General features: G+C 41.6%; 1 protein-coding gene and 1 pseudogene across 3 annotated transcripts in view; one reads left to right on the top strand and one right to left on the bottom strand.

Annotated features, from left to right (window-relative positions):
* TRIM2 (tripartite motif containing 2) overlaps positions 1-26,361 on the bottom strand; it is a 102,078-nt gene that overhangs the window by 33,348 nt on the left and 42,369 nt on the right. For 2 of the 3 annotated variants that reach the window (XM_027117223.1, XM_027117221.1), the window contains exons 2-6: positions 22,795-22,979; positions 17,855-18,092; positions 6,645-6,796; positions 5,060-5,240; positions 3,532-4,255 (exon numbers count right to left, since the gene is read on the bottom strand). In XM_027117223.1, coding sequence (XP_026973024.1) covers positions 3,532-4,255; positions 5,060-5,240; positions 6,645-6,796; positions 17,855-18,092; positions 22,795-22,928 — 1,429 coding nt within the window. In that variant the 5' untranslated portion in view covers positions 22,929-22,979. The remainder of the gene's footprint in view (positions 1-3,531; positions 4,256-5,059; positions 5,241-6,644; positions 6,797-17,854; positions 18,093-22,794; positions 22,980-26,361) is intronic. The other variant, XM_027117222.1, reaches the window with a different exon arrangement.
* On the top strand, positions 25,603-25,698 carry LOC113626144 (uncharacterized; annotated as a pseudogene).

Genomic DNA, 26,361 nt, shown 5'->3' with positions numbered 1-26,361 from the left:
TCCACCACAGTGGATTCTAAAATAGAAGGTGGGACTTGAGGGAAGGATAAAATTGGGGAAAGAATTCATGGATGGAGGTACCCAGGTGTGAAAGCATAGAGGGTGTTCAAGGAGCTGTGGACTCCAACACTCACCTGTCCAGCTCCTCTCCCCAGTGCCCCAGCCACTTTCCACCCCTCCGACCTTTGTTCCCCCTGCATCTTCTCATGGATGTGTCCCCCCTAAAACATTAATCACGTTCACTCCTCTTCCCCTTGCCTTTGTCTTCCACACTGGTAGCTTGCCCAGGATGCCATTTCAGCTTGGATAAGTTGTATTGGTCCTTCACTTCTGGTTTAAATTCCTTCTCCTAATCCATGCTATTAGTATTGTGGCCTCTCCCATTGCGGAGCACAGGCTCCGGACGTGCGGGCTCAGCGGCCATGGCTCACGGGCCTAGCCGCTCCACGGCATGTGGGATCTTCCCGGACCGGGGCACGAACCCGTGTCCCCTGCATCAGCAGGCAGACTCTCAACCTCTGTGCCACCAGGGAAGCCCTGGAGTTAAGATCTTTAAAGGTGATTAACTTAAAATGAGGACATTAGGGTGAGGTCCTAACCCAATATGACTGGTGTCTTTCTAAGAAGAGGAAGAAACACCAGGGGTGTGCGTGCACAGAGGGACAACCATGAGAGGACAAAACAGCCAGGAGGCGGCCATCTCCAAGCCAACAAGAGAGGCCTCCCAAGAAACCAACCTTGCCGCCACCTTGAGCTTGGACTTCCAGCCTCCAGAACTGTGAGAAAATAAATTTCTGTTGTTTAAGTCAGCCAGTCTGTGGTATTTTGTTATGGCAGCTCCAGCATTAATAAACCTGGACCTAGTGCTGTATGCCAGGTACTGTTCTAAGCATTTTACAAATGCTTCAACATTTAAACACCTTCCCACCAGTGCCAGTGAATCACTACGGCTGCATTTCTCAATGGGTAGGAGGGGAGAAGAGTGTATCCCCTTCCCTGTAGGGTGGGAGCTGGGCATTCAGAATAAATATAGTTGGGGGAAAAACACCCTAAGAGATATATCTCTTTTCTCAGGTGAGAATCACAGGTGGAAGGGTGATGATTGATAATTATAACAATAGTAAAATGATTGCCACCATTAACTGAGCAGTTACTGTACATAGGCAAGTACCAGCCGTATTATAAGAATTCCTTCTCATTCCACCCCCCCAGCAACCTTAAGAGTTAGGTAATATTTCATTCCCTTTATTTTACAGAGGAAGAAACCAGGTTAAGAAGGGGCAAGCCAGTTGTCAGCCGGCAAGGAGAATCAGAATCAGATCCAGATCTGGGCCTTTGCAGACTGCCTGCACACTGCACAGACTACCTGCACGCTCTGCACACTGCCTGGGAAGTGGACTGGGGTCCCGTGGCTGGGGGAGAGGAGACTCTAAATGCGAGACAGAATTTGTTCTTAATGCAGATCAATGGGGAGCAGCAAGGTCAATTGTTTTAGAAGAAAAGGCAGCAAGGAACACCTAACAGCCCTAATAGCATGTGCAAAAACAATCATTCTCTTTATTTAGCTCCTCCTACATGCCAGGCATGAAGCTTGGAACTGAGTCCTGAGATGCTGATATTTTTATCTTTTCTTTTTATGGACATGGAAACTGAAGGCCAGGGAAACTGAGAGACCTGGCCAAGGTTGAAATAAGTGGTAGAACCGGAGTGGCAGGCCTGGGAGGCTCCAATCCTGCGCCTGTCCTGGCCCACCCACTCTGCTTTGGCAGGTATCTCAATGGCTTCTGTACCCACACTGCGTAAACAGGCAGTGAATGCACGAGGGCCTCCATGCCCTGAGTGAAGAGTTTCCTTACCATATCATGGTCTTTACCAAGATTCACCCTAAAGAATAATAAATAATATAGAATACTAAATAATAAAGAGAAATGAATAATAATGGAGTAGCTTTTGCCCAAGAATGCTCCAAGGAGCCTTATTTTCCCAAGATGTTCCATGGAAAAAATTCTATGGTCAGACAAGTTTGGAAGTGCTGCCTGTTATCCCTCCACTGCCTTTGAGACTGCCAGTGTGGCAGTAAAAAAACAAACAAAAAACTGTGCACATCAACAGATTCTAAAGGTACTACGGTAAAAAAAAAAAAATCTGATTCCTTCACTTAAGCTAAGCTTTCCCCAATCTTTCTGAACCACAGAATTGTTTTTCTACATGTGTCAGTGAACATACCTCACAGCCTCCTTTTAGATATACCGCATTGTAGGACTGAAGAAGCAGAAAGAGAAGCAGGCTGGAGCCACTTTTGGATATGGTAGCTAACATGCAGACTTTTTTCTTAAGAATGATCAAATTGTGGGGACCTCCCTGGCGGTCCAGTGGTTAAGACTCCATGCTTCCACTGCAGGGGGCATGAGTTCGATCCCTGATCAGGGAACTAAGATCCCACATGCCGTGTGGGACAGCCAAAAAATAAATAAGTTTTAAAAAAGAATTATCAAATTGTTGGCTGTTTACGTTTAGTTTGCTTTCTATTGAGAAAATAAACAGCTTCAAAACATCTGACACAATAAATCTGACAAGGGAAGGGCTATTTGCATCCCCAAATCTCGTGGCTCATCCTAAACCTTCTTGCTTCCGTTCCGCCCCAACCCCATTCCATTCTCCAGGTTTCCACCCACCCCTTCCTCTTCGGGGCTGCTCTCCAGCTACAGGCAGGCGACTGGACATGACCACTTGCAATGCACCATGTCCCTCACCCCCCATCCTTACAATGAGGAAGCAGTGACAGGAAGGCATCAGACCCTCTGCCCACAGTTATAGCCCACGCTGGCAGATTCCAGAGACATGCGTGAACTTATGTGGTAGAAGTATCTCTCTGCCTTGGGGTTAGGCAGGAGTACTCTAGACATTCCCACAGAGGGGCAGAGGGGAAGGTTGCCAACAGTTCCTTTAAAATGTCCAGATTATGTACACAGTGCTATATTTAAAATAGCACAGGGAACTCTACTCAGTATTAGGTAACAACCTAAATGGGAAAAGAAATTGAAAAACAATATATACATGTATATGTATAACTTTGCTGTACACTTGAAACTAACACAACATTGTTAATCACCTATGCTCCAATATAAAATAAAAAGTAAAAAAAATAAAACCTGCTACCCAAAAAAAAGTCCAGATTATGAGTGCTGTGATTTTTCTAATTCTCTTTTTGCTTATTTTCAGTTTCTAATTTTCCATAATGAATGTGCAGCACTTGTGTGTTAAGGAGGAGGAGGCAGAGGGGGGAAGAACGGGAGAGAGGCGGGGGTGGGGGGGAGGGAGAAGGAAGGAGGGAGGGATGAGGGAGGAGGAGGGGAAAATAAATCATAAAATCTCCGTAGAAGGAGACTGCATGAGCTCACCTAATAAAATACACGCGTATCTCGTCAGCCTTAGTTGTGACCTGCAAAGCTGCAATTTGCAACACTTTCCCAGTCACCCCTTAACCAAAGCAACGCTCAGAATTCAGGTGCAGCGTCGCCTCCCCCTTACCCACGCGGAAGATCAGATCGTCTTCGATGGGATTCTCTTTTCGTTTCCCGGTGCTGTACATGCTAGCGGGTCTCTTCACAGCCTTCTGCTTCACATGGCCGCTCCCCGGGGACTTTACGCGCCTCTTCACGCCCTCGGTGGTGGGGGACACGTCCGCCGACCGGATCACCTTCAGCTTAAACGGGCTGCCGCGGATGTGCTGGTCGTAGAGCCGCAGGGACAGGGTGAAGTCGCCCTCTTTCTGTACTGTGTACAGGAACTCGTACGTGCCGTTCTTGTTGTCCAGGATCTCCCCGTCCGCCACGCTGCCGTCGGGCGTGCTCAGCTCCGCCGTGATGTAGGCGTTGCCCGTTTTGCACAGCTCGCCGTCTTTGTCCTTGGTTGTTATGGTAACGGACATGGGCTGCCCGATAATGGTCTGCCGCAGCCCCTCGCCCGTGGCCACCGTCTCGGAGGCGACGGCGTTGGTGGTTAAAATCGTCCCGAGGTTGTGGATGGACTTCTTGAGCCCCTCGGTCTCCACGATGAAGTCCAGCTGGTCGTTTTCTCGCGGGTGCAGCGGAAAATCCTGGTCCGCCAGTTCGTTCAGCTTCTCGCTCATCTGCTTCTTCACAAGCAGCACCTCCGTCTCCGTGCCATGGTTGAGGGCCTGTGCCGTGAAGCTGCTGCAGCTCTTGATACTCTCCTGCCCCTCAAGCAGAGTATCCAGCTGCGACTGGAGGACCTGCGGGGAAACCAAGCCGGGTGAGCTCTTCCCAGGGCGCCCGGGCCCGCACCTGCCCGCGCTCTTGGCCCCCGGCAGGGGGTGTTCGGTTTAACCCAGGGAACCTCGTTCTCACGCTGAATCCTAAATCGCCTTACCAGTCCCTTCTCTTTCCCTTCCTCCTCGCCTGTCTCTCCCACACACATATTTATGGGGTCATGTGTCTTGGATAGGCGCAAGCAGAAACGTCACCGACAGCTTGGTAACCAGATTGCTACGCCTGACATCTGAAATTTTATTCATTATTCAGTATCTTTGTCTAATGTCCAAAGCTTCCCTGTCACCACCTAAAGGAAAAGAAACCAGACAAATGAAAACTCCACACCTGAATATCGGAAGCTTTCATCTCTGGTTTTGTGATGGGATGTGCAGAGTTAAACAAAGGCTGAAAGGGTTCACTCTGAAGTTGACTAACAGGTTGGTGTGGGTGAGAGAGCAATTAAGAGACGATTAGACATTATAATTAAGGAAGGAAAACAGTCCAGTTTAACCCTAAATCCTGAAAGCATTACTTTATATTCAACTTTGCCTTGTGTCAAGTTATCAAGTGGTACTTAAGGCCACAGAATCATAGTTCTGCTGAAAACAGGAAGGAAGAAATAGCTGGATAAGCCACTAAATAAAAACTACTGTTTACTGAACAACAGAGACACTTAACCCATTTGAGTCCCCTTTACCGCTGGTAGAACACAGTAAGCTAGCGCCAGGGAGGCCCCCGATAGTGCACCTCTCACGGGATGTCTGTAGGAAAGGGTGGAGTCTTACTTTGTGTTTGAGACCATAGTTGACTTCCAGCTCCATAAGCAGCACGCTCTTGCGCACATTTAAAGTCTTCTGGAGTTCATCAAAGGTAGAATGGATGTCATCCACAATGCTGGCCTTTTGGTCGGTTAACTGATGGATGATTTCTGAGATGAACTGAAGAGCAGAATCTATTTCTGGGAGCCTGGAAGACAGTTATCAGAGGTCGTTATTATAATAAGATCCACACGGAAATAGTAAAAAAAAAATCTATCCAAACACTGTATTTTGTCAAGACACATCTTCTGTGCCTTTCATCATCTTTAAAAAGTAATAACTGAAGAACAGAGTGAATAAGACATGACATAATTACTGCCTTTGAGAGAAGAGATTTTGAGGGTCCACATCTATTTCAATCTACCTCAATCATTTAATTTTAAAAATTGATGGTACAAAGCCTCGAAGCTCTCAGAACCCCATGGCTTTTTCTCACACTCTAAATCAGCTGTTCTCTACAATGGATAAACAACAAGGTCCTACTGTAGAGCACAGAGAACTATATTCAATATCCTGTGATAAACCACAATGGAAAGGAATTTTTAAAAAAAGAATGTATATATATATATATATATATGTATAACTGAATCACTTCGCTGTACAGCAGTAATTAACACAATATTGTAAATTAACTATACTTCAATAAAAATATAAGAAGAAAAAGAAAAAAATAAATCAGGCGTTCTCTAACTTGACATATTGATATTTTGGGCCAGATAATTCTTTGTTGCAGGCGGTTGTCCTGTGAATTGTAGGATGTTTAACAGCATCCTTTCCTCTACGCCTCCCCCACACACAGCTGTGACACCAGATTGTCTCCAGGCATTGCCAAATGTCCCTTGGGGGGTATCATCGCCCTTGGTTGAGGACCACTGGTCTAAATATATAGCTGTATCTTTTACCCAATCACATGAAAAACTTATCCAAACTCAGAGTTTCCTGGGAATTTCTTGCAAGTTTCCAAGTTCTTTTAATTAGTATAGAATAGCCACACTTTTCTCACTTCAACTTTTGGTAAAGATATTTATTTTCATTTTGCTGTTTATTTCCTCTCTTTGGTCCTTCTCATGCACCACACAGCTACTCTGTTTCTTTATTTCCATGCCAAATAAAGAGCCTGGAAGCAGGGAAGGAGAAGGAAAATTGAGCACTTGCTGCTCAGGACCATTTTGCCGGGCTCAGATAGAGATGAGCCAGTCACAGTCGGCACAGTGGCTTCTAAGTGTGTCAAGAACAGTAGCTAAGAAAGGCTCTTCAGACAGCCTGGTTTCAGGCACAAATTTCAGAGATCTCCTAAGAGTGTATTTTCCTCGAGTATATTTTGTTCATTTAATCATACTAAGGTACTAAAAGGAAAACCACCACTCATAACAAAAGGGGGGTGGAATTTTACCAAGGGGCAGGGGATGGCCCTCATCACTCACTAGTTTAGGACTACAGCCCTATGATCAAAGGACAGTTTATTTAGGTGACGTGAATCTTCTATCCCACTGGGACACGAGACCCTGAGGCCACAGGCAGCCCGTCAGGAGCCAGGCAGAGGTATGCACACCTTTTGTTGACAGCGTCCAGCTGGACCTGGAGTGAGGCCTTGTGCTGCTCCACCACGTCCTTGAGGGGGACTGTGGGGTGTTCCGCATGCTCCCCCTCCGTGCACTCCCGACACATGGCAGTCTCGCAGGACTGGCAGTAAAAGTCCATCACCTGCGGGTGACACAAGAGCAATTCCAGGTTTGGTGCCAGTGACTGAGTGCTGACCACACACTAAGCCTTCACTTGCACTCTCTCAGTTAATTCTCACAGCCTCCCCAGGATGTGGGCAGTATTATATCCAGTTTCACAGGACAAAAGGAAAGATAAACGTTTATGTTCCAGGTCTCGAACAGAGGTGGATCGGACTCCAAAGCTGTTGCTATGGCCACAAAACCAGCTTTTCTTGGCCACTCCCCTAAGACAGAACAGTATAGGGCTTTGGTACTCAAACTTTTTGGTCTCAGGACCCCTTTCCACTCTTTATACATGATTGAGGATTCCAAATGCTTTGTGTTTATATGAGTTATATCTATAGCTATTTATTAGGTTAAAAATGGAAACTGAGAAACATTCAAAATATTGATTAATTTATCAAAAGCAAAAATGTTAACATTAATAATATATGAAAAGTATATTTTGCAAAACAAAAATTTTGTGAGGAGAATGGCATTGCTTTTCATATTTGTAAATCTCTTCAGTGTCTGGCTTCATAGAAGACAGCTGGATTCTCATATCTGCTTCTGCATTCAATCTGTTTTGCTAGCACATATAGTAGAGTCTCTGGAAAATGCCACTGAATACTCTTGAGAGGTTGAGAGTAAAAAAGGTAAATAGGGCTTCCCTGGTGGCGCAGTTGTTGAGAGTCCGCCTGCCGATGTAGGGGACGTGGGTTCGTGCCCCGGTCCGGGAAGATCCCACATGCCGCGGAGCGGCTGGGCCCATGAGCCATGGCCAATGAGCCTGCGCGTCCGGAGCCTGTGCTCCGCAACGGGAGAGGCCACAACAGTAAGAGGCCCGCGCAAAAAAAAAAAAAAAAAAAAAAAGGTAAATAATGTTTTAGTATGATCATAAATATAGTTTTGACCTTGTGGGTCCCCTGAAAGGGTCTGGAAACCCATGAGAGTTCCTGGATTGCACCTTGAGAACAGCTACTCTTTGGATAAGAGATGAGCTGGATGCAACACTTACGTGACCTCACCGTGTCTCAATTTTTGCTTTGGCAAATGGAGACAGTCATGTAACGTACTAATCTACTTCACAGGGCTGCTGTGAGGATTTGGTAGATTAATATGCACAAAGAACTCAGATGATGCCTGGCATTGGCACGTAGTAAGTTCTTAATAAGTAGTAGCAGTGATGATGGCGCTGATGATATCATTTGCTTACCTGAAAATAAAACCACCTTACCCTGACTGTGGTGAACTCTCGGTATCAATATAACATAAAGCCTGAAGGTTAGTTTCCTTGTGAAGGCATTCCCCTTATTCTCTCATCTGGAAATAACTTCTTCCAATATTGACTTCCCAAAGCACTTGGGGCGGGGGGAATCTTTTTCTTGAAGTATAACACACATACAGAAAATGGCATAAATCCTAACACAGATTGATGGATTTTCATAAAGTGAATGCACCCACTAAAGCAATTTTATTTATACCCCTTTTATGAAATATTTATAAGATTTTAAGTTACTGAGCACTGAAACTCTCTCACCCAGAGCCTAGATAATTCCCTGCACATAGTACATCTATAATAACATTGCTGAATGTGTGAACTCTATGCTGTTTATAAGAGACTCACATTAGGTTGAAAGTAAAAAGATGGAAAAAGATATTCCATGCAAAGAGTAACCAAAAGAGAGCTGGAGTAGCTATTCTAGTATTAGACAAAACAGGCTTTAAGACAAAAGTTGTTATAACAGACAGACAAGGACATTATCAACTATACTTCAATTAAAAAAAGGACATTATATAATAATAAAATGGTAAAGCCATCATTTATTAATACATATGCAACCAACAACAGAGTCCCACTATATATGAAGCAAAAACTGACAGAATTGAAGGGAGAAATGGAGAGTTCAATAATAATAGTTGGAGATTTCAATATTCTACTTTCAATAATGATATAACAATTAGAAGATCAGTAAAGAAATAGAGAACTTGAACAACATTATAAACCAACCAGGCCTAACACACACATGTGGAACACTCTGTTCAATAACAGAAGACACATTTTTGTCAAGTACACACGCAACATCTTCCAGAAGAAACCATACATTAGGTCACAAAAGTCTCAATAAATTTAAAAAGACTGAAGTCATATAAAGTATCTTCTCTGGCTACAGTAGAATGAAATTAGAAATCAATAACATAAGGAAATCTGGAAAATTAACAAATATGTGGAAATTAAATAACACAAACATAATGAGTCAAAGAAGAAATTACAAAGGAAAGTACAAAATGTTTTGTTTTGTTTTGTTTTTGCGTTACGTGGGCCTCTCACTGTTGTGGCCTCTCCCGCTGCGGAGCACAGGCTCCAGATGCAAGGCTCCGGACACACAGGCTCAGCGGCCGTGGCTCACAGGCCCAGCCGCTCTGCGGCATGTGGGATCTTCCCAGACCGGGGCACGAACCCGTGTCCCCTGCATCGGCAGGCGGACTCTCAACCACTGCGCCACCAGGGAAGCCCAAAAATATTTTGAGATGAATAGAAACACAACATATCAAAACTTATGACAGTGCTCAGAGCAAAATCTATAGCTGTAAATGTCTACATTAAAAAGAAGATCTCAAATCAATAACCTAGGCTTCCACCTTAGAGAACTAGAAAAAGAGGAACAAATTAAACCCAAAGCAAGCGGAAGAAAGGAAATAAAGATTAGTGTGGAGATCAATAAAATGGAGAATAGAAAAACAATAGAGAGAATCAATGAGCCAAAAGTTGGTTCTTTGTAAGAGTCAACAAAATTGACAAACAGAATACTATGGACTGTTGTATGTCAATAAATCAAATAACCTAGATAAAATGGATAAATTCCTAGAAACACACAAATTACCAAAACTAACTCAGAGAAGAAATAGAACATATGAATAGACCTACAATAAGTAAAGAGATCAATCAATATTCAAAATACCTCCAACAAAGAAAAGTCCAGGGCAAGATGGCTTCACCGGTGAATTCTACCAAACATTTCAAGAAGAATTAACACCAATCCCCAAACTCTTCAAAATTAGAAGAGAAGGGAACATTTCCTAATTCATTAGGCCAGTAATATACTGACACCAAAGTCAAAGACATCACACAAGAAAAGAAAATTAAAGACTAATAATCCCTATAAATATAGGTGCAAAAATCCTTAACAAAATACTAGTAAACTGAACCCAGCTGCATATTAAAAAGATTAAACACCATGACCACGTGGGATTTATTCCAGGAATGCAAGGGTAGTCCACATACAATAATCAATATATGTAATACACCACGCTAATAAGATGAAGGGGAAGAATCCCACATGATCAGATCAGTAAATACAGAAATAGAATTTGACAATACCCAACACCCTTTCATGATAAAAAACAAAACAAAAAACACATCAAATTAGAAATAGAAGGAAAATTCCTCTACTTGAAAAACGGCATCTGCAAAAACCCCACAGCTTATTTAATGGTGACTCCCTCCTAAGATCAGGAATATGACAAGGATGTCCACTTTTGCCACTTCTATTCAACAATGTTCTGGAAGTTTTAGCCAGAGCATATAGGCAAGAAAAATAAAATGCATCCAAACTGTTAAAGAAGAAGTAAGAATTTCTCTATTCAGAGATGACTTATATATGGAAAATCCCAAAGAATATACACATGTGCACGTGCACACACACACACACTATCAGAACTAACAAATGAATTCAGCAAAGCTTTAGGATACAATATCAACAAACAAAAATCAGTTGTATTTCTATACACTAGCAATGAACAATCCAAAAATGAAATTAAGAAAATTCCATTTATAATAGCATCCAAAAGATATAAAATACTTAAAGAATAAATTTAACAGAGAAGGTACAAGACTCGTACACTGAAAGCTACAAAACATTGTTGAAAGAAATTAAAGAATACCTAAATAATGGAAATACGTGGAAAGATATCCCATGCTCATGAACTGGAAGACTTAATATTGTTAAGAGGGCAATATTCCCAAATTGATCTACAGATTCAATGAAATATCTATCAAAACTCCAACTTCTTTTTTCACAGAAGTGAACAAGCTGTTCCTAAAATTTATATAAAATTACACTGGTACCCTGAATAGCCAAAACAACTTTCAAAAGAAGAACAAAATTGGAAGCCTCACACTTCCCTATTTCAAAACTTACTACCAAGCTAGAGTGATAAAAATTGTGCGTTACCAGCATAAGGATAGGCATATAGATCAATAGAACAGAATTGAGAGTCCAGAAATAAAACCATACATTAATGGTCAACTGATTCTTGAAAAGTGTGCCAGGACCACTCAATGGGGGAAAAGAGTCTTTTCCACAAGGGATGTCAAGACCACTGGATATCTATGTGTAAAAGAATGAAGTTGAAACCTTACCTCACTCCATATACAAAAATTAACTGAAAATAGATTAACAACCTAAATGTAAGAGCTAAAACTATAAAAATCCTAGAAAAAAACAAAGGGTTAAATTTTCATGACCTTGGACTTGGCAATAGATTCCTAGATATGATGCCAAAAACACAAGCAAAAAAAGAAAAAGTAGATAAATTGGACTTCATCAAATTAAAAACTTGTCTATCAAAGGGCAGTACCAGGAAAGCAAAAAGAATGGGAAAAATATTTCCTAGTTATATATCCGACAACGATGTAGTATCCAGAACATACAAAGAACCCCTGCAACTCAAGAACCCAATTCAAAAATTGTCAAAGGAATTAAATAGACATTTCTTCAAAAAGGGTAAACAAATGGCCAATTTTCACAGGAAAATAACATCATTAGTCACTAGGAAAATGCAAATCAAAACCGCAGTGAGACACCACTTCACACCAGCTTGGAGGGCTAGACTCAAAAAATCAGATAACAAGTGTTGGTGAGAATGTGAAAAAATCAGAACTCTCATACTTTGCTGGTGGGAATGTAAAATGGTGTAATTCTATGAAAACAGTTGGCGGTTCCTCAAAGGTTAAACATTACCATATGACCCAGCAATTCAACTCTCCTAGGTATCTACCCAAGAGAACTGAAAACGTATGTCCACACAAAAACTGTACATGAATGTTCATAGCAGCATTATTTATAATAGCCCAAAAGTGGAAACAACCCAAATATCCATCAACTCATGAATGGATAAACAAATTATGGTATAATATTTAGCCATACAAGAGGAATGAAGTTCTGATATACACTGCAATATAGATGAACCTTGAAAATATTATGCTACGTGATAGAAGCCAGACTCAAAAGGCCACATATTGTAGAATTCCATTTATATCAAATGTCCACAATGGACAAATCCTCAGAAACAGAAAGCAGGCTGGTGGGTGCCAGGGGTTGGGGTGTCGGGGAGGGGATGAGGAATGGCTGCTTAACAGGTATGGAGTTTCTTTGGGGGATAATGAAAAACTTCTGGAATTAGGTAGTGGTGATGTTTGGACAACCTTTTAAATATGCTAAAAGCCATTGAATTGTACACTTTAAAGGGGTTAAAATGTTGAGTTTTACGTTAAGTGATTTTAACCTCCATTTTAAGAAACTGATTGCATCTTTGAAGAGATAGCAACAGACCTGGGTAGCTGTCCCTGGTTCTGTATCTTGCATGTTTCTTGGGAAGTAAAGGCCCTGAAATCATTTTGAAGCGTCTACAACTAGTCATTCTCTAATGCTTGTGCTCAGGTTCTGACAGCTTTGACTCAAGCTGAGACTTCATTGTGGGAGGTGAGCAACTCAGTTGAACTCATCCATCTTGGGTGAGAGGACACTGGTGCTCCCAAGGGTGGGTGGGCCAGAGCCCAGGATGAGCTTGTTGTTGTTGACAGGTAGTCACCATTTGTGTTCATTAGAAGAGGAGATGGCAGGACCATATGCATAATAACGTGCTGAAAAGGATGGTCAGGGCCTTGCAGCCACCACCACCACCACCCACCCACCCCTGGCCAGGATTCTGGAAGTGGGGGCTGATTAGTGGCAGGGCATTCTTAATGAGGATCTCTCCTTTGCACCTCTTAACATGCTTGTTAGAAAGGCACCTAAGCCAGCAACAACAGGGCTTAAGGATCATTTGTGTTCTGGGACTTTGAGGCATGAGCTCAAATGTCTGCTTAAGTGCAAAGAACCTCTTAAATCACTAACCATTATTCCCATTTTTCTTTGTATTTGAACAATGCATCCATGGCAGCTTAATTAGAAGACAGATAGTGTCACAGCACTTAAAGTAAATGACAGGCGTTCATCCACATGTGCTAATCAGCACCAGGCAGTTTATGAGGGCAACATCCTGCTTCATTGTTAATTACCCGATTTTATTGAATCATTTGAATTGTTTTTAAAGATTTACCCATGGCAATTAACCGCAGCCATTTATCTGTAATATTGCATGCATTTGCCTTGAATATGCAGAACTCCTACAATCTATGGTGGAACAATAGAATGATTCAAGACACGCAGTAAATTTCCCAAGGCCTCTTGCTAGTTTATACGTTTTATGATTCCAAAGACTCATAATGACCCAGCATAGAAAAAGTGCTCAAAACACACTTTAAATAGCTTCATTCACCTCCAGGAGGATCCAATTCTTTAGAGTTAACTTTTAATGTGATTTGATGTGATATGTTTGGTAGAGAAACAGGGAACGTTTCAACCTAAAGGCTTCTTTACCTTTGCTGGAATTAGCATCTCTGTGACTGTTTCTCCTTAGCAGCCTATGGCATCCAAGGGTCTCTATTCCTCAGGCATTCTCAGGAAATACATCTTTAGGAATCCTTTGGGAAGCTTAACATTTATTTTCTCCTATGATTATTAACTGTTTATAGATCTCCTGTGAATTTTTCAAGTTCTAGGCTCATTTTCTTTTGTGATATCCAGTATTTTTCTTAGTAAGTAAGTGCTCTTACACGGTAAAATTTTGCTGGGGTATTTTATTTTCTTTATTTATTTATTTAAAAAAATATTTATTTATTTTGGCTGCGCCGTGTCTTCCTTGAAGCACGCGGGATCTTCTTTGCGGAATGCGGACTCTTAGTTTCGGTACTCACAGGGGATCTAGTTTCCCGATCAGGGATCGAACCCGGGTCCCCTACATTGGGAGAGCGAAGTCCCACCCACTGGACCACCAAGGAAGTCCCTGCTCAGGTATTTTAAATAAGAATTTTACAGCTACTTTCATAAACTGAATGATTCATAGTTTTCTTCTTGTTCTGTCTTCACTAGATTTTGGTGTCAGAGTTAATGAGTATATCATAGGTGAATTTGGTAGCTTCCTATCTTTTCTTATGATTCAGAATAAATACTATGAATCATATCTGTTTTACACAGGTTTGAAGGCATTCAGTTTTAAATGAACTTTCACCAGTTTTCTTCAAGATTATAGGTCTATTTGGGTTTTCTTGATCATTTGTAGTTTCCTAGATAATCATCCACTTCATTCGAACTTTCACTATATTAGCCTTTAGCACAGAGAATTGATCTACTAATTTTAAAACCTTCTTTTTATCTATACAGATATCTCTTTATTCGTCCCAATTTGATTGATTTATGTTTACCCTTTGGTGCTTTATCAGATGTCAGATTATTTCATGAATTAAAAAAAATTCAGCTCTTGGATTTATTCATCAACACAATTGTTTCATTATTTTCAAACTCTCCAAGGTTATCTTTACTATTTTCTTTTTTTCGTGTGCCATATATTTATTTTAATGTTCTTTTCCTAACTTCTTGAAATGAACTCTTTTTAAATAAAATACTTAAACATATGAAATTTCCTGAGTATAGATAATGACTTTATCTTATACATTTAATAGATAAAGCTTACACTTTCAACATTTTGTAAGTAGTCCAATTTTGCTATTTTTTCTTTGATTAAATAATTATAAACTTTTAAAAAAGATTTGGGGTTTCTTCTGTAACATATGTTACTAGTGTAATTTTATTGCATTGTGGTGCAGGAACTTGGTCTACACAATGGAAAAATACAGTGATTTTTTAAAAATTACCTATTATATGATCAATTTGAATGGCTCAAATTCTCACAATCTTAATAGCTTAGTTGAACAGATTTTAGTATATGCCTTTTTATTAGTGGGAGGCAGATTCTCAAGTGAAAGAATACTCCTTTCTCTGAAATTCATCCTTCCTTCTCCAAGTCCATTGATGCTTTTCTTGTTCTACCCCTTATCATCTCGCATTTGGACAACTCAATACTAAACTCAATTGGTGGTGCAGCCTCCAGTCTCTGCTACGCTATTCCTCCACAATGCCATTAACATACCCATCTCCTGTTTAAAAGGTTTTAATGCTCCTCCACTGCTTATGGAATTTAGGTCAAACCTTTCCTCAATGACATTCTTAGCTCGTCACAATTTCTCCCCTCTATCTTTCTAGACTCATCCTGTATTCTCCAGCCCACCTATGCTCCCATCACCACTGGGGCATCTCCATGCTCTAGCTGTGCTGAGCTGCAAGCTCATTCCTGAATTCCACGACACTCTTGCCTTTACTTATTGATGTAATCTTTTCAGTTGCCATTATTTCTCATTCCACACGATTGTCCTTTACACCCCAAATTTGGACCAGTGTCTATAGTAGATCTCCTAAAGTTTCTAAAACTTTACTCCCCTATCAAGTCAGATGTCCAGAGAGCCCTACCTGGACTACTCTTGAAGGGGACTCAGGTACCTGATGGAAATGCCTTCCCAGACTAGTATTTACAATGTGAGCCCCAGAGGGAGACAGCCTTAGCATTCACTAAGAGCCAGTGTGAGAAGCGGTCATAAGAGGGCACGCTTTAAAGTTCCTTTTGCAAAACTTACATGGTAACTCTCCCTTGGAGTACAGTGTGCAGAAAATCTACAGTTATCAATAGCCTGGTGTGCTTTCGATTAAATAATTAAGGATATGTAATCCACGATGTCTCTCTTGTTTTGGCTAGCAAAACGCTCAGGATGCTATTTCCTCCTGGTCTAGCTTTCATGATGTGTCAACTAGCTGTGTTACTTAAACTGTTCAAGTCTCAGTTTCTTTATCTATAAAATGAAGGTAACCAGTACCAATTTACACAGAGTGGTGTGTGAGAAGCCTAGCATGGTGTCTGGCCATTTGTTTAAAAATATGTACTACTGACTTCTGAGAGACTGAATATAAAAATGCACACGGATCATACAAAAATAAAACTCTGACCCACAACTTGCCCAAGAAACCAACCCCCTTATCCACAATGAAACAAACCAGGAAGCCAGCCTGCTATAAGTCAGGCTGCAATCTCTGTTAACAATCCAAAAAGCTAAACAATACCTTCTGTACCAATTGACCCCAAATGGCTAGGACTTGATAATTAACAGCGTCTATAATTTTTGTCCCTCTTCCGACTTAGGACCAACCAGAGAAAGCCAAATCTGCACCCCTAAGCAGTCACGTAGGAGTCCCCCTTCTAATTAGTTGGCCCCCAGCTTCCCCATGCCAACCACTCCCAATCAGGGCACAGCTGGAGCCTCCCCTTTTTTCCACTACAGAGCTTTCCCAGCTCCTCTGCCTGACTTTGAGTCTCTGACAAAACACAAGTGATGGTCTGACTCCTTGTTACAGCAAGTGCTGAGTAAATAGCCTTTGCTATTCCTCATTTGGTTGGTCTCTGTTTGTATGTACACTTCCATGTGTAAGATGTGGTGCCGAGTGCTAGGGGTATAATGATGAACATGGTCCCTCCCTCTTGGAGCTCACTTTCTACAAGGAAAGCGGGCAGATACACAGCTGGAGGCAGGCAGAACACGGCAAATGTCATGAAGGGAATGAAGACATGGTATGATGGTGGGAAACCGGGTGTCAGAGGCGTTCTGCCCTAGAGAGTGAGCTAGAGAGGACTGCCTGGTGTAGAAATTTGAGCTGAGACATGGAGGATGAGAATGAGCTGGCCACATAAATAGGGAACGAAGAGCGTTCCAGGCACGAGGAACAGACAGCAGCCAGGGCCCAAGGTGGGAAACCACTTGGCAAGTTCGAGGAGGCCAGTGAGGCTGCAGCACAGTGGGTCTATGAGAGGTAGACCAACAGTTATTAGTTACGGCTAATAATTATTGCTTTGCCCTAGGAACCTCATGTTACTTCAGTGGTTTGATTATAGCAGTTTCAAACACTTTTGAAGTGGCCACTACATAAAGAAAAAAATGAAATAAGCCATTAATTAGAAATCATGTTAATAGCTAATATTTATAGAGAGCTTACAGTATGCTTTCTATGACTAAAATATTTAATTCTCCAAATAATCCTGTAGGGGAGACTGTTATTACTTTCTTTCTGCAGATGAGGAAGCGAGACAGAGAATTGAGTACATTTCCCAAAGCTGACACAGGAAACGAGTTTGAGGAGCAGGATTTGAATCAGGCAGTCTGACTCCAAAGCTGGCAGTGAGCTGCTATGCAATGCTGCCTCTTCAGGCTACACAGCTGCCGTGAATCCATCGTTTGATGGTACACACCGGTCCTCCAGAGTGTATGATGGTTACTGTGTTTGCTGGCAGCAGGAAGTATGTTTGGGATCTACAGGCTATATAATCTCTGATCAGGGATTCACATAACTTCAGAGTATTTATGATTAAGGAATAGGGTCTAATGGAGCATGAGGAAAATTTCCCTCACAAGAAAAATAAAACACTGTAAATAACATTTTAATAATCATTCTCACTTTGCAGAACTTATCTACTATTAAATCTTTCTCCATAATTTATTACACAGATGTTTGTGGGTCAAAGTATGCCCAGCTTACAAACAGTTGTCGGTTTGCTCTCCTGGGGAAACCAATTTGTGCTAAGTCGGCACAATGAAGACTGATCTTATTATTTAAATAAATTGGGTCAGAGAAAGGAAGCAGGCAAAATAGTCTGAGGACAGGTAAAAAGTGTTTTCAATCACTCATTTTCCAGGTGGAGTTCTGTTTCAGTGTGTATACCCTCTGATTGACCAAAGCCTCCCCAAATCGAGCAGCCCCTCGGCCCAGGCAGTGCCTGCCATCCGCTCACTTACATTCCCATCGTGGTTTGGGCAAGAGAGAGGCTTCCCCGCAGCCACAGCAGTGACTGTCTCCAGGATGGAGGACTCCTCAGCATTGCTGCCTGGAGTTCGCTGCAGCACGTCCATCAGGTTTGTGATGAAGAAGTTGTTCTGGAGCGCGGCCACCCCCTTCTCGGGCAGGATGGAGGTCTGGCGGCACACGGGGCAGGAGAGGGTTAGACTGTGGGCGGGAATGTAGTTCTGCAGGCACCTGTCGCAGAAACAGAAGCGGGGCGGTCAGCACAGTGGGGCTCCTGCAGGGGCTACCAGACAGGGTCTCGGTGACTACAGGGCTACTTTGCATAACTTCCGTTGTGGTCTCCTTCACTAGGAAAAGATTAGTTCTGAAGTCAATAGGTCACCTCACATTGCACCAGTCAACTGATCAGATGATCTCATTGACTTTGGTACTGTTTCCTCGAGCTTTGCCACACAGGCAAAGTGTGGTCCACAGGTGCGCATCACTGGCCTCAACGGGGAGCTTGGAAGAAACGCAGACTCGCAGGACCCACTCCAGGCCTGATGAATCAGATTCCCAGGCGATGTGTATGCACATTTAAGATTGAGAAGCACTGATACCTAGTAGGGCGTTCACGAATTTGTGGACTTTTACACAAATTGGAAGAAACATGTCACAATTTTTCTGTTAGCGCTGAAACTCTTTTTACATACAAAATCATAAGCAGATTTCAGATGTTAAAAACACATCGAAGTGGAAATGTTTGTTTGAAACAGGGACGGGACACCCAGAGTCCCACCAACACCATCTCTTCTTAAGAGCCTCTCCTTAAGAGCCATCAACTTAATTCATTTAATTAGCGAAATGTATGGCTGATACAGTTGACCCTTGCACAACGTGCGAGTTAGGGGCGCCGACCCTTGGTGCAGTGGAAAATCCGAAGATCCCCGTATAACTCAGAGCCAGCCCTCCAGTTACCCAGTTCCTCCACATCCGGGGTTCTACACCTGCAGATTCAACCAACCACAGATCTTGTCATCCTGTAATACTGACTACTGAAAAGAATCCGCATATGAGTAAACCCATGCAGTTCAAACCTATGTTGTTCGGGGGTCAACTTTACTTCCAGTAATCCTGTGATCACTTTTAAATGTATGAGGAAAGACAGGCAGAGAGAGGGTAAGTTACTTGCCCAAGGGACTTAGGCCGTCAGAGGCAGAGTGGTTGTTCAAACGCAGGCAATTTGGCACCAGAATCTAAGCTCGACATCACTACAACGTTTCCCAGTTTCTCCAACGAATTTGAAAACCTCTGATTTCGCCCCATTTCTCTTATTTTGCAGATGGGGAAACTGACATCAAGGAGGTTAAATGACCTTCCCTATGCCACACAGTAGATCGCACTGAATCAATACCAGAGAGGAAACAGCTTTTGCTAAGGTCACTCACTAGCAACATCTAAATCTAATACACATTTTTTGATTCTGTCATTCGTCAAGCTTGAGCACTGCCTCCCCACCCCTCCTTTTTATGAAACTTTATCTTTCCTTGGTTTCTGATACCACACTCACCTCGTTCTCCTTCTGCCTGCTCTCTTTTCTACTGAGTCAATATAGTTTGGAGTTAATCAAGGCTTATCGTAAGCCCTCTTCTTTCCCTGGGGTATTATATTATAATGCACGATAAGCATAACACTCTCATATTTATGTTTCTTCCCACGGATGCCTCCTCTGAGCCCCATAACTGTACACCAACTGCTCTCTTGACATCTCCTCTTAGAGGTCTCACAGGTCCTAAAACTCAACATGTTCAAAACCAAACCCACGATATTCCCGCACGCTGTGTCCACCCATCAGTGAACTGTACCTCCATCCCTTCATCTAAGCAAACCAGAAGTATGAGTCGTTCTAAAAACATTAATTCCCATACTGGTCTTCACTGTCCACATGCAACCCATCACCAAAGCCTGGAAATTCCTCAGTATGGTTCCAGCCTCCCCAGGTCTCTTCATCTGTATGAAGACACCCTTGCTTAGATGTCTGCAGTCGCCCTGCCCCTGGTATAATGCCATCCACCTTGTAGCCCCCTCACCCTTCTCCATACTGCAACCAGAGTGACCTTTTCCAAATGCAAAGCCGACCACTTAAATCTCCTCCCCCTCACATCTAAGATGAAACCCTTCCATGGCTTCCACTGTTCTTAGAATGAAGACAAGGATCCATGTGTGGTAATACGGATTACCCACCTATATGATCTGGACCTATTTATTTTCTGTCTTTTCCCCTCATCTGCTGCATATTTGGGCCTATCTAAGTTCTTCCAAAGTGTTATATTCCCTTTCACTCTACACCTTTGCACATACCTAAAATTCTTTTCTTCTGCTCACTCCCCTTTGCTAAATTAATTTTTCCTCCTCCTTGGGATTTCTGCCTATTCATCACTTCTGCAGGGAAGCCTTCCCCGATTAGAGCAAATTCCCCTATTACGTGGTTGCCTGTGTACTTCTGGTATATGGCCCTTGTCACTGGTTTAATCTCATTAATCTGAGTGAGTAGGTGTTTAATAACTGGCTCCTGCACTTGGCTGGAAGCTTCATAAGGCCAGGGACTGTGTCTGTGTCCTCCAAGCCCCACTGATGGCATTTTAGAACAAATGAGAGTAAGAGAGCGGCTGTCCACTGAGCAGCCGGTGTTTGTGCCCAGCAGGAGATGGAGGTAAGGGGTCCTGGGTCTCTCTCCATGACAAGCTGTGAAGTTTTGTCTCCACATAAACCAAATTTTCCCATCTTAGGGAAAGTTGCCAGCACCTTCCAAAGGAAATCAGTTCAATGTGCACGATGCTAAAACAATTTCAACACATAGCATTCCCTAGGGACTGGCCATGGTGGGATCCGGAAAATCTCCAGCAGTAGCTACTGGATGGGGAGTGGAAGTGGCGTGGGCTAGACCTAATTGAGAGGGCAGGAGGCCAACCCCAGGCATCCCGGAAGGGCTGCTTCTCACCTGCAACAGCAAGGAAACGGGAGCCAAAAACAGCCTGACGAGACACTGAACACTGGGAAATGGGGCCGCCCTGCTAAGCTCAAGCTTAGCTCTCAGCGTCATGTATAAAGAGTGCCCAGCTATGTCGACTGCTTCCTCTCAAGTAATGCCCTTACCACGTGAGCCCAGGGACCCATGGACAGTTAAAGCTGGTGGTCATGCTTTAGCTACATCCATTGAGTGAGGGGGAAAAAAATCACTCTCCATTTCGCCATTTTGGAATATGAATTTTAAAGTACTTAAGCCAAGGTATAAAATTATGAATAAAGTACAAAGTATCAGTGCCCTATATACCACCACTTAAAACAAACAAAACACTGTACACACACGCACACACACACACAGCCCCACAACAACCCAAAACAAAGAAAGCAAAACAAACAAAACACCACAACCACCAGTAACAAATCCACCTTCTCCATCCATCCATCACCACCAAACATGTAGTTATTCTGTTGCAGTTGAGACCTTCCAAGGTAAATCAACTCAAAGAACGTTCAATGAGATAACAAATGTACCTTAAACTGGTTGGTAAATATAATTACCATTGATTTGAAGTCATCGGAAATACCAATTTCCTGTTCTACGATAGGAGGTAAAAAGTTTTAACTATGTATTAATTAATAAATGAAAATGTACTTAATAAACTGCTATAAAACATAATTAACATATTTGTCTTTAAGAAAAATATGTAAACTTACTAGGGAAATACTAAAATTAGACCACAGATAAACTAATTACCAGCAACATTTTTTTTTTTTTTTGCAGTACGCGGGCCTCTCACTCTTGTGGCCTCTCCCGTTGCAGAGCACAGGCTCCGGACGCGCAGGCTCAGCGGCCATGGCTCACGGGCCCAGCCGCTCCGCGGCATGTGGGATCTTCCCGGACCGGGGCACGAACCCGTGTCCCCTGCATTAGCAGGCGGACTCTCAACCACTGCGCCACCAGGGAAGCCCCCAATAACATTTTTTAATGCTTAATTGCTGATGGGGTAAGTTGAACGAGAAGGTAAAAATATGTTTTGAAAACTGATTAATGTAAAAAACTATTCAAGAAATTTTTTAAAAAGAAGTGTTTTCAAAAATAAATAAATTTAAAAAAATAATAATAAAAATAATTTTAGTTTACAAAAAAAAAAAGAAGTGTGTTTTCATATGTAGCAAACTGTATATTCAGGTAATTTATAATCATTTAATGTATATAGTTTTTTTTCTTTATCCGAAACATCATAATGTTCAAATATGCCATTAGTGTGTGTCTTCTGAAATACCTGTGGAAGAAAGCCCCCTCTTTTCAACTAAGCCCTCATATATGTAGGTATTTTACCTGATTTGTTATATGGGAGAAAATGATAGGGTTTTTTTCTAAGATTTTTTTGATGTGGACCATTTTTTAAAGTCTTTGTTGAATTTGTTACAATATTGCTTCTGTTTTATGTTTGGTTTTTTGGCCACAAGGCATGTGGGATCTTAGCTCCCCAACCAGGGATCGAACCGGCACCCCCTGCATTGGAAGACCAAGTCTTAACCAATGGACAGCCAGGAAAGTCCTGAAAATGATAGCTTTTTAATTGGTCATCACCAAAGATCCACCATGAGGGATCTATGGTTGGCAAAAACTGTTTCACAAAGAACAATGGGAAAATTTTTTAATTTTTTGAATCTTAAAATATTTAATGTTCCATCTCCTGTGGAAATAAATCAGTAGCTATTGGATTGCTTTCTCCCGCTTATAATAGTTCTTTGAAATAAAGTACATTCTTGGCAACTCATGATGCGTTTCTAGATGTCTATCAGAAGGACAAAAGATTTATTGTCTCCCATAGGTAACTGTAGAATTCTGGAAAGAACCCCTTGGCAGGTTGTAGGAGGTCAGTCTGTGAAACCCCCTTCTCTGAGCACAGAGGAGGCTTACCTCTCGCAGAAAGTGTGCAGACAGGGGAGAACCTTGGGATTCTTGTACCTTTCCAGGCATATACTGCAAATCAGAAACTGCTTGTCAATCTGGCGCACCACAGGACTTGGGATGTTGGTGGCTTCACTTGCCATCCTAGACCACTGACATGGGGGGCCGGCTGTCTTTGACCCTGCACGCTGCCGCTGTCAGACAGAAAAACCAAAACGGAAAAACATATAATAATCTGCAAATGCAAATCAATCATTGGTTTATTCGCTAGAGGCATTGTATTATGAATACAGGTAGAATTCCATGTTGTGACCCTGACATGGCTATAACCAATCCTCATCGCTATAGAGGGTGTACAGTGAGGGGCCTATTTGTAGATCAATAAAGTAATCACAGGTTCAGCATGCAAAGAAAATAAATTAGAAGGTATGTTGTACAGAGAGGTAGCTTGCTGGGAGACTCACAGATATAGAGAACAAACTAGTGGTTACCAGTTGGGGCAGGAGGGTGATAGAGGTGAGGGAATAAGAGGTACAAACTACTGGGGGTGAGACAGGCTCAAGGATGTGTTGTACAACATGGGGAATAGAGCCAATATTTTGAAATAACTAAATGGAAAGTAACCTTTAAAAATTGTATTAAAAATTAAATTACTGCAAGAAACAAAGGAGAGGTAGCTTGCTGGGTTTCAAAGTGGGGGCAGCTGAAGGGATAAATACTTACATAGCCCTGCCTGTTCATGCCTCCAGCCATGACTATATCTGAATATATATATATATAGTCGTATTATAGTCTATATTAAATAGAATAGTCTTACTAGGATAGAATGTGTTTTCCCAACTATTATACTTGAAGGGGGTCAAAATATGCCACCCCCAAATAAGCCACTTTGATATAAGGATTATTTTGAGCTGAAGGTGATTGAGAAGCAGCAGATGAAGAAGAGCCCTCTCCCTCTGCTATCTGCCTAAAAGCAGGACACACATTTCCCATTTGTAAAGGTGCCCCACTCTCCCATACCAGGAAGAGAAGAAGACTCTTAATCACCAGAGAGGACTATGCATAACAAACCTTACTAAACCACCCTTATCTACCATACATATCCTGGCCCCCTTCCCACAATTTACTGCCCCTTGGAGTCCAAACTCCCTTTTCCTTTGTCTAGTCAATTCTCCATAATCTGTGGTCTTGGGTCTAATGGCCTCTTCTTTTCCGTGAAGTCCCTATGCATGTAAAATTTAAAATAGTAAATCAATGAAGTTTAATAAAATATATATTTTATTTTGGAAAAATGAAATATCAATAAAATGTGTATACCTTTTTCTCCTGATATCTGTCTTCTGCCAGTTTAATTCACAGGCTTCAGTTACAGAACTTAAGTGTATAGAAGAAAAGTGTTTCCTTCCCTACATACCGTTAGTATCCAGGAATGAAATAATTAGAATTTTTCATTAAAAACTTTGTATGGGGTTCAGAGTATTTTCTTCAGAACTAAAATGTGTTTGCCATGGAATGGGGACAAAAGCTAGAGGTAGTCTCTATTATTTTAAGAAATGTCTGTTGGTATTCGCGTGTGGGTGTCTGAGGGCCTGGTGAGTGATTTAATTCAGAGGAGGTTTCAAAATGTGAAAGGTCAGGCCAGAAAATGAGAATTGGAAGAGGGTAACAGAGAAAGCAGAGGGCTTATGAAAGAATAAGGGAGGGAAAAACTACAACATAAAACATAGCTCCATTTATCACCTTAAAGAATTTCTGGCTTGTATCCCAAAGGGGTGAACCAAAGCTGAGCTAAAACTCACTACCTAATTTTCTAAATATTTTCTAAGGTGTCCACAGCCTCTTAATTCCCAATGGAAATGCTCTTTCCAAAAAAAAAAAACAGTAGTTAAGGTTCAATATGACCCTAGGCAGGAAGTAGTATTATTCCCATTCTATAGATTTTTTAAAACCAAGGCTCAGTTAGGAAGTTTGCCAGAATGCAAAACCCATGACCTTTTCACCCCTTAAACAAGCACAATCCTTGACCTTGGGTTTTCAGAAAGCTGTGCTACGGAAGCTTGGTTTACATATAATATTTTAACTTGGCCTGGGACCTGTGTTTACAGAAACAACAATTCCACATTTTCTAAACAAAACACTCTTTTCCAAATATAAATGATGGTCTTCTTTCTCCCCCACCAAATCACCAACTTCTAAAAAAGCATGTCAACTTTTCTCCAGAAAACTCTGCTATTTACACATATTGGAGTATAGTTACAAACATGACACACCCCTTTTTCCAACTCTGTGCCTTCTAGGTAAGTTCTCTAAAGAGCACGATTAATAAACAGATCAAGCTTGCAAAAGCACCTGCTGTACAAGAGTGTCACGTTCAATCGGAACTCCATGCATTAGTTAAACAGCGTAGGTGTGACATACCTAATTAGCCAGCATTATCTGCTACACTCTCATAGACTGTCTTCCTAAAGAACCAGAGTAGAGGATGATACCCATTGATTGGATTAAATGCAGCTCTTCTCTCAGGAGCTCAAAATGTTGGCACATTGTCTGCTTTTCTTTAACTGCATCCCTAAGACATCAGCATAGGGAAGGAATGGATTTGTCTGGCTTTAAGATAAGGAAACCTAAGCTGAGGGTTTAAATGACTTGCCCAAGGTCATCCAGTAAAATCAGTGAATCAGAAGGCTCGGATTTCAAGATTTCTGCCTTATCTGATAAGCTGATGTTACCTAATCTTAAGCAAGTTTAACACTTTCTTGGCGTGTGTGTGTGTGTGTGTGTGTGTGTGTGTGTGTGTGTGTGTGACATAAAAATTGTAGAGTGCTCACTTCAGCAGCATTGGAACGATACAGAAGATTGGTTTGGTCCCTGAGCAAGGATGACACATCAATTTGTGAAGCATTCCATATTTTTTTTAAAAAAATCATATTAAACTTTTCAGTTAAAATCAGTTAAAAAGAATTTTATTTTGAATAGCTTTTGAAAATGTTCCTTTAACCCTTCAAAATAATCAGTCATGTGGAGTATTGAAACAAGCAGGGAGAAAACATCATATTGGATTTTACTTTTTTTTTTAACCTTGAATTTTGGATTTTTGGCAAGGAAAAAACATTTGTTTTAATCAAATGATATATGTTGACTAAATGAAATTTCCTGAGCTGACATTTTTATTCTCCAAAGTGGAAATAAAAGACATTTCATTCTAATTTTCACTCTAATTTCATGATAATTATTGTAGTGGGTGAGAGTTAGTCTTTGTTAGTATTGTTAATTTATATGGTAAATTAAATTTACTCATTAGCAGTAATTTAAAATTATGACAATATTACAACCTTTCACAAGTGACCTGTTGAAGACATCTGGATTTCAGGACTCCCAGAATCAACACAAAATGTTTCCAACCCCCAAAGAGCCCCAAACCAAGATTTTGCCAGGATAAGGATGGTTCCCTGAATATAACTGGACACCCACAGTAGAAAGGAGTTTGACTACTCCTGAAGGGAAAATAGAGGCACGGGGCATGCTCAGAAGCACTGTGGGAAGCCTTCTATCCAACGGAATATGCCACAAGGAATG

Source organism: Aethalodelphis obliquidens, unplaced genomic scaffold (assembly GCF_003676395.1).
Source record: "Aethalodelphis obliquidens isolate GAN/ISIS:26980383/991018 unplaced genomic scaffold, ASM367639v1 scaffold17, whole genome shotgun sequence".
NCBI classification, from domain to species: domain Eukaryota; kingdom Metazoa; phylum Chordata; class Mammalia; order Artiodactyla; family Delphinidae; genus Aethalodelphis; species Aethalodelphis obliquidens.
This window is presented reverse-complemented; position numbering and strand designations above follow the sequence as displayed.